The following is a 9,369-nucleotide window of genomic DNA, read 5'->3' on the forward strand; positions in this document are numbered from 1 at the left end:
TGCCTTTTAGTTTGAAGATTTAGTTATGTAGCCTATCACTTCTTCCCAAAAGAAGAGATATGATACTTATGGTCCCTCCTTTCTCCTCTTGAAAACTCTATGTCTGTCCCTACTTCCCACAGGACAAGTGTTTATTGTGGGGCCAAGACCTTACAAATCACAAGTTGAATGCTAAGCTTGGGGAGATCATTGTCCTTTTTTAGACATAGCCTTGTAGCCATCTCAGCAGAGATACTTAGTAGATTTGTAAAAGCTTCATGTCACTACCGTTCCAGGGGTGAACAAGGGGCTCTTTTTTTAAATATATAAAACATATCTTAAAATTGCAAAATGGAAAAAATTTTTATACTTTCAAATAACCTTTGAGCTAAGACATGTTTTATTTGCTCTCTGAGTCACCAGTTCATCTCTCTCCCAATACTCACTGTGGGTTTTTTATTTGATAAGATCCACATTCCTCCCTCCAAAAGGAATTTGCGCTTTAATTACAACTCTGTCTGCTGCTGGTCCTGTGGTCCCTGTCCCCACTGTTGCTGCAGCCATCTGTAACAGGGTCAGGAAAGACTATGGCAGGAGCAATCACACCAGTAGTGGTGGAACAGATTGGGGCAGTCACTGTGCCAGTCTCTGATTACCTGTTCCTTGACTTCCAGAACAGGCTTTATGCCTGGAGAGCCAAGTAGTTTTCAGTGCCAACTTTGTCATGTTTTGCTACGAAGCTGTAAAAGCTGATGGGACACCTACAATCTGCAAGTGCTTTGCTTGAAAAAGAATATTGAATTTGTATGTCATACTTCTTACCCACCATTACCCTGAACTGAGGATGGATAATTCAGGCACCAGTACATTAACGTGACAAATAGAGGATATGCAGCCACTGTCACATGGAAGCGTAATCCAGACCTAGGCCTAGCACGTTTGACCAGGAAAAATAAAATGTTGTAGTCCTAAGCACATAAAATACTGCCATGGAAAAAGGACTGTGATCTCAATTGCACTTTGTGTTGTTGTCCAGAGTAGTAGCACAATCAATTTAACAATAGACAGACATGAAACAGTAGTCCCTATTTCTGCAATTGGAGGTCATTAAATCTTAATTCCTACTTATGCATTGTTAACAGTGTTAGCACCTTACAGAAACCCATAATGAACCACAGCAATTTAAAACTGCTCTAGGGAATTACTTAATTTGGCATGACATGGAAGGAAAGGCATTCTTGCATTTGCTTCATCAGTAAAAAGAAGAAAACATAAGCTAATGAAGAGATGAGGAATTTGTAGATGTCCTTCCAGTGATCCTGAGAATTTTTTCTAAAACTTTGCTTGCAGACAAAGTGCTATATCCCTAAGCTTCCCCTCCCATGCACCCACCCAAAAAAAAAAAAAAAAAATTGGAAGCGTGAACAATATTGGAATTGTGCAAAAGATTATTCTCTAATTAGAGGAAAGTTCACCCGTACCCAATAACATCTTCATCATCTGCAACTAAAGAGACTTGCCGATCCCCTCACCGTACAGCTGAGAAGAGAGCTTTGCACTCCTGATGCTGCCTCGCAGTCTTGCTTTTCAGAAATGAAGTAACCTAATGGACTGTGTCAGGAATTCAGCTAAAAATGTCCTTATTGAGACCTAAAGCTCATTTTCATGTAAATTGTTACTCTAAGCAAGTTTATACTAATGCGTGGCAAATTACTGAGCAGCTGTACCAAAACACTGATACAGCGTTAATTAACACTGGTCAGGATCCAGGGTTTTTGCAGGACTTGTCTGGGAGAAGCAGACCCTTGCTGGCTGGCTCTAAGGAAGCTCAGCAGGCACTGGTTCTGATTATTGTTTGCTTGCTTTTGCATACCTGCATAAACCCTTCTGCATGACTTACATTACTTTCAGCAGTTCCCTGCCTTTTTAAAGACTAGCTGGACCTACTCTTGTGTGAGGGACTGTTACGTGAACCAGACAGGACTGCTCCCTGTGGAGCAACTGTGATCTACCCCTGGACCCGGAAACCTGTTCATTTATATATCCCGTACTTCCTTTATCCAAGTAGCAAGTGACACATCTTCCAGTAAAACCGATTCCCAAATAAAAAACACAGAAAACAGTAACTATAGCTAGTGCTTAGCACACAAATTCCTGTCTCCCTCCCCAGTCTTTCACAAAGAACACAAACTTCCTCCCATCCTGTACAGAAGGGACTGTACAACTGAAACTCATGCAGACACTTTTTTAGAAGAGGACACTGTATTTAACTAGTTCTTTCTGTAAGTGGGGAACTCAGCTGAGGAGGACTCTGTAAGAGTTTCTTCTATGTAATAAGTAACTATATCTCAGCAGTAGCTCTACTGTAAGATCTGGGTTCACTTCCCAAAGCTGGGTACCTGCCCTGGAACAAGATCCAGCTCTGCAGATCCTTCCCTTCTTCTGCCCTGGTTTCCATATGCATGAGTTCGAAAGGAGCATGCATGAACTTTAGTAAGGTCCTTCAGTCTGGGCAATTTGGAATTTGCCATAAGATCTTCTGCAGACAAAACCTTTGTCTTTGCAGTACTCGGCACATATGAACTTGTGTCTCTTGTGATTTCTTGTAGATTTTGGCCATGATGTGGCAATACAGAATTTTATTTTTTTTTCTCTGAGCCAACAATATATTTACCTACAAATTTAAAAAGAAATTAATAAAAAGAAGCTTTCTAGCAAGTTACGTTTCATATGTAGAAGAACAAAATCCTTTCCATCTTCTGTATAATTCCACTTTTGCCACTCGATTATTTTTAAAATGCTGCAGTTCTAGTAACACCAGAACAGAGTATAGGCTTATCTATTCAATCATGTTTTACATTAGAAGCTAACTATTTAAAATAAAATAAACCAAAATAAAATAAAATACGATAATGCAAAAATATCAAAATAACACCTCTAGAAATGATAAGTTACATGTTTTAACAATACTAGCAGCATATAGTTGAAAGCTTACTGCACTTTGCTTCTTTGTTCATGTTCTTCATGTACTATGTGTAATAGAAAAACATTTTAGTTTTGTTCACTCCTTAAAGCTTTTAATGGAAACAACTTATTAAAATTAACAACGAAATTCTACATTTTGTAAAATATGTATTGTATTACCACATAGATTTCTGGCCCTGCAAAATCTAGATAAGCAAAAAAAAACCCAGAAAGCTTCTGATCAAACAAATATATAGGTTTATTAGAGCATGTTTCCATGTTTTAAACATGCAGTGGTTTCATAGTTTTTTATTTCATTCTGTTTCCATTAGTGTGCCCTCATGATAACCCAAAACAGCTGTTAAAAAATACCTCCACAGATGAACAACTAAAAAATATGGGCTGTATCTTCCAGTGCTACAATTATGTGAAAAATTCAGTATTTGCAAAAGATGCCTGGAAACGAAATACTGTTGAACTGTGTTGTCAATTTAATAACAGAAAGCCTCAAGTGTAAGCCTAGATTTTATAACATATTTGGAAGAAACTAAAATTCATAATTTTGAGTCTGTTTGTTTTAATGCAAACATTGGCCATTAGCTCATTTTTATTATTAACATCATTCTACATATGTTTTCTCATCATCTTTTCTGTCTGAATATAAAGCCTAATAGAAAAACACTTCAATTATGCAAACATGAAAATTCTGTTAGTACAGCTAACTGCATTTTAATAGATTTCATGTACAAAGAAAGCAGTAGCACAAAGTGAATACTAGTCAAAGGATAACGTACTTAATTTGAAACACTTGCAATTTCAGTAACTATTAATTACCTACTTGCAAAATATATGCAGTACATATACTGTGCACAAGTACACACACACAACACCATTGCACGCATTTTTTGGACTTAAATACAACTTCAGGTTCACAAACCTTCGTCCAGAACTGATGAGAGCTGTAGTCACATTTGTGTACTGGAAGTGGTCAAAAATATAGTCATTAAGTATAAGCCATTCCACCATGCTGTCCTCTGAGTTCTAGTGCTTTGAACAACAACAAAACATTAGACCAGATTGATGTCCTGAAGAACAGAGAATGCTAACAAGAAAAGTAGAAAGAAGAGCCAAAATTTTCTTAAGTGACTACAAAATTGATTTCTTTAAAAAATTTTTTTCTAGCTATAATATTTCCTATTCTTTGACTAGAATAGCCCGTGATATGTCTGGAAGCTTCTGGAGTGGACAACAGCTTTAATAAGATCTTATCCTGCATCTAGCTCTATTAATTTTTGCTGCCATTATTGGGACAGGCATGGGGACTATCCTCAGTGAAATCCACATGGTGGCCCCGTTTTTTACTGTCCTCAAGCAATTAGAAAAGCAATCTTGCTAAGTTTTGATAGGAAAAAGAGAAACCTATTGTTGAGATTCCTTCTTGCATGCAGCCAGGTACAGGTCCCACTGCTCCACGAGCAGAACACCTGGATTTCAGGATCCAGAACGCTCAGGAAAATGGAGTAGACAGGTACCTGTACTTCTCAAAATGATCCTCAAGACGTAAAACCACAGCAAAACTTACTCAAGGAGCTTCAAAACCCAACCTTAAGGTAAATGACAGAGTCCACTGAAACACTTAACAGGTTTATTCAGCATTTGAATGAACTACAGACAACCTGGCAAACATTATAGAGAAAACAAGCACATCTTGAATGTTTTGTAATTAAAAAATGTCTTGTGATGAATTTTTATGGCACTTTACCGCCAGTTTTGAGTGCTATATTGTTGTGATCTGGTAATTTAAAAAAAAAAAAAAACATTGAAAATTTTTAGATGTTCCCTCCTTAAAGCTAAAGAAAAGAGGACTTGTAAGTTTGATTCTCACTGTCTTGGAATATACTGGTTCTAGGGCTCTTACCAAACGGCCACACTCTACTGAACTGATGAGGCTATTTGCTTGACAACCAAATGTGCCTTGATCTGAGCTTGATCTTAGTGAAGAAGAAAGAGAATACGGAATCCTTACCCATAAAGCAAGTTGTCCTGGGATTCATTATGCATTTTCTTGGTGTATTTGTTTGTAACAACGCTGAGCTAATCATAGCTTATTATACTTATTTATCAATTTTTTTTTATTAGTTTTAAAAAATGAAGGTAGGTGCAACAACACACACACACACACACACACACACACACACACACAAATATATTGTAGAACTTACATCAACATGAAGGGAAGAAGAAATGTTACCCTAAAAATGAAAACCCACAATACACATACAGACATCTACAGCACTAAAGGATTTGTTTTCAGTACGGTTGTTAAATTTCAGTATATGAGAATTGCTGGATCTTTATAAGATAAAGCACTATGAGCAACTGAATTCCAACAACTCAAAGTCTGTCTAATAATGTTCTTAATCTGGACAGCCAGGACTTTCTCCCACATTCTTTCTTTTTGTGTTTAATCACTAGTCTTGCTCATATTGTCTTCTTTCCCTGTGACTTCATCAGACAATCATGAGAAGTTTTAGGCATTAACACTAGAGAGTGGAGTTATCCCAAAACATGACAACTCCACTATTTTTACTGCTTTACACAGCAAGCAAACAATGCACTTAGTATTTTAGAAACCGACAAAAAATTAAAATATATTCTATTTAAAAAAATAATTGCTTTATTGTTGCCATGCCTTCCTTATCAGTTGCTCAAGTCCTAAATACCTTTCAGAAAATAACTGACATGCTGCAGAATAGTTTATTGAGCAAGGCAGCATGTTTGTCTTATAGCCATGTTAGTCATTCTTGGTACCGTGCCTGGTGCCTTTGATAGGCATAAAGTGCCATGCCGTAACCTTCTCAAATGCTGTGACAGGACTGCAAGCCTTGCCTGCCCCGCAGCCTGTCTCATGTTGGAATGGGGATGAAACTGGTTGATTTAGAGAGGGGCACCTCTCTCCAGGTGTTTAAGCTGTGGGTTGGGCTTCTGTTGTTGGTGAAAGAAGTCTGTCGCCTGCTATTGCTGTTTGAATCTTCTTTACTCAGCGTTTGCTTTATTTTTTGACAGCAAGGGAAGCTCTGTACGCAGTCTTGCAGGAGGTGCCCGCTGAAGAACATGTAGATCCACGGGTTACAGCAACTGTTCAGACTGGCCAGCAGAGCCGTAACAGTAGTCGCAGTGTTTTCAGAATCTGGGGAGGGGGGGGAAGAAACACATTTAATCACCAAAAGAACATTTGCACCATTCAGTCAATTGCTTCATTAACTGTTTGATTTATTTTCCTGAATATTCTAGTTCTAAAAGTTAAGCTGCACCATTTGAAATGAGTAATGAGAACATAACCAGTAAAGTTCTTATTTATGCAACGCTGCCATTGAAGCCAATGGGAATTTGTCTGAACAGACTTCAAAAAGCTGTGACAGAATAATTTATGGGATAATCCATCCAAAATCATGCTTTAGTCCCATTTCCACTGATGTGTACCCATGTGTTGATAAGCTCATGCTTTAAATACTGAACAGTTTTTATCCAGAACCCTGGGAGACAATGGCAAAATTCCCACTGATTTCCTACTGCTTTCCATAAGACTTAATTTTGCTGTATACATCGTCATGCTGAAAAGTGTTGAGTGCTCAACTGACTATTGGCTTTTTGATCAAATCTGGATTTTGGAGATTAAATGAATTTTACTAAAGGGAAAATCGAAGTTAGCATTATGCCATGAAAATGCTGTTGTCTTCTACCTTCAATAAGTATTTGATAGTTATATCAAATACTCTAAATATATATTTAGTTTAACCACTTATTAGTTATCTTTCCTTGTACTTATAGAATCTCCAAAGAATTATAATTGCTGTGTTATGCAGTTCCATGGATTTAAAGAATCTCTTCAAACAAACCTAGCAAATACCCATCTATTCAATTCGGTTTCATTTCTTTTGAAGTAAAAAAAAAAAAAAATCTATTTGTGCACTACAAACCTTTAGGCTTGACTTTAGTCCCATGCTAGAAGCAATCAATGGTCTCACTACAGTAAGCAATAATTTATGGATATTAAGAAAAATAAAAAACTTATGAATTCCAATATTTTGCTTTACTTCTTTTGCATTATGAAGAAACAGGGTATATGGTGCCTGCCATATAATGCTGCCTGCTCTTTACCTATGTAATAGCTTTTAAACTCACGAATTATTTTTAGCCATATTTAACAGTGGGACAGGTATTTCCAAAATCTACATTGCCAGTGATTCATGCAAACTGGTGACTGACTAAAGGAGCTACTCAGAGGTGGCTGCCCTGCTGAGAGGAAGGGTTCAGGGTGCACTCAACCCCACTGTTAGGTAGCAGATACAGAAAAGAAGGCTTATAACTGCTCCTGACCTATATGTGTATATGCTCCACAATAACATGAAACGTTTCTTAAGTTTTCTTATCGGCAGCTTCAAACGGAAGAAAATGCTGCTGGCTCAAATTATGGCAGCAAATATTTGCCATTTTCCATCCGCTCGCATTGCTCTGGATGAGAATCTAGCGCATGCTGTTCCTCTCCGGGGGCCAGCTGCCTCCAGCAGCCGCTCTGGCTGCTCCCGGGACAGACCGAGCAGAGCGCCGCGGTCGCCGCCGCCTCCGGGACCGCCGGGTTCGCGAGTGCGAGCGGTGCCGAGGACGGCGGCGGCGCCAGGGCTGTCTCACCTGCCCGCACCAGGGCGTTCAGCCGCTATTCCCGGGGGAGAGGGGCCCCTTCGGTCGGGCGGTGCCGAGAGGGCGCGCTCCGGTCCCACTCGCCGCTTCGCGCCCCGTCTTCCCCACGCTCGGTTCAGGGATGTGCAGAGCCCAGGACAGCCGGCTGCACCCCCGAGGGACCCTTAACGCGTGCGGGGCGGCTGGTGGGGGAACTGAAGGCATCACCTACCGACCCAGGGGAATCGCTGGTCCCAGACGGACCACATCTGGATGGTGAAGAAGGGTGCCCAGCAGACGACGTACACCGACACGATAACGAAGGTCATCTTGACGGTGCGGATCTTGGCGCGGGAGATGGTCTTGACGCTGCTGACACAGGGAGCGAGTAGCAGTCCCCGCTGCGGGCCGCCGCTACCCGCCCGCCGTCCGGCACTCGCTGCCGCCGCCGCCGCCTCCTTCCCCGCCGCCACCGCCTCCCCCGGGCGCGTCTTCCCCCGGGCGTTGCGCCAGATGTGGTAGCAGATGAAGCCGTAGCAGGTGATGAGTATGAGGACGGGCGCGACGAAGATGCCACCGGTGATCCAGGTGATGTACGCGCGGGGCCCCCACGGCATGATGAAGTGCGCCCAGCAGTCGTAGACCTGCGAGCCGCGCTCCACCTCGCTGAGTGAGAAGATGAAGTACTGCGGGGTGCTGAGCAGAAGGCTGAGAGCCCAGGCCGCCGCGATCATCCCGTATGAGCGCTTGGTGGGCTGCTGCAGCGTCTTCAGCGGATGGCAGACGGCGATGTAGCGGTCGGCGGTCATGGCCACCAGCATGTACGCCGAGGCGAACATGCCGAAGACCTGCAGGTGCTTGACGACGCGGCAGAGCCCGTCGGAGCCGTGGAAGCGGTGGGTCACCTCCCAGCAGAGCTGGGGCAGCACCTGGAAGAAGGCTACCACCAGGTCGGCTAGGCTGAGGTGGCGGATGAAGAGGTGCATGCGGGATGCCTTGCGCGGCGTGCGCCGCAGGGCCAGCAGCACGCTGCCGTTCCCCACCACCGCCACCGCGAAGGTGACGGCCAGCACCGCGATCTCCAGCTTCGCCAGCTCCTCGTCCCGTCCGAAGGGGTCCCAGCCGTCCAGGCTGCCGTTGGGCGACCCCGACCACGCCTCGGGGCTGGGGCTGCCGCTGCCGCCGCCGCCCGGCTCCGCCGCCCGCCACTGGCTGCCGTTCCCGGGCGAGGGCGCGGCCCGGGGAGAGCCTGCGCCGCCGGCGAGGCGCATGGAGAGGGCTACGCAGAGGGGCCCGACCCGACCCCCCGCACGTCTGCTCGCCCGTCGCCACCGCCTCCCCGCCCCGGTATCGCGGAGCGCCGGGCCAGGTGCCTTTATGTCCCCGCCGCGGGAGGCGAGACGAGGGGAGCTCCCGTGCCAGTGGCTGCCCAGCGCCTGACGCCAGCCCTTTCCTTCCCCCTGCTGCCGCCACCGTCTCCTCCGCGCCCCTCCGATCGCCCCGCCGAGCAGGGAGGCTGGGCTCGCCGAGGGACCGGAGCCGCTCCGCCCAGAAAGCTGCGCCGGGGGGAGCGGGATCCGACAATCCTTCCCGGCCCCCTCGGAGCCCGGCGGGGCGGAGCAGCGGCAAGGGCTGCTCGGGCCGGAACGGTGCGCCCGGAGAGCTCCCTCACGGCCAAGTAAAGCAGCACTTAGAAGTTTGATGGAGAATAAAATTGTTGCTGTTACCGTGCAGAGTAGATAGAGG

At 44.2% G+C, this 9,369-nt stretch overlaps 1 protein-coding gene across 1 annotated transcript; it reads right to left on the bottom strand.

The window, feature by feature from the left end:
• Window positions 1-5,597: 5,597 nt before the first annotated feature.
• On the bottom strand, window positions 5,598-9,057 carry AVPR1A (arginine vasopressin receptor 1A). The gene is made up of 3 exons (XM_027887769.1): window positions 7,856-9,057; window positions 5,832-6,133; window positions 5,598-5,794 (listed from the first exon to the last, which is right to left on the bottom strand). Exons 1-2 carry the CDS (start codon window positions 8,892-8,894, stop codon window positions 5,850-5,852), a joined length of 1,323 nt encoding a protein of 440 aa, XP_027743570.1. The 5' UTR covers window positions 8,895-9,057; the 3' UTR covers window positions 5,598-5,794; window positions 5,832-5,849.
• Between the last annotated feature and the right edge of the window lie 312 nt (window positions 9,058-9,369).

The sequence above is a fragment of the Empidonax traillii genome, unplaced genomic scaffold, assembly GCF_003031625.1.
Source record: "Empidonax traillii isolate 1590-97213 ecotype Southwest subspecies unplaced genomic scaffold, ASM303162v1 scaffold221:size740363, whole genome shotgun sequence".
Lineage (NCBI taxonomy): Eukaryota > Metazoa > Chordata > Aves > Passeriformes > Tyrannidae > Empidonax > Empidonax traillii.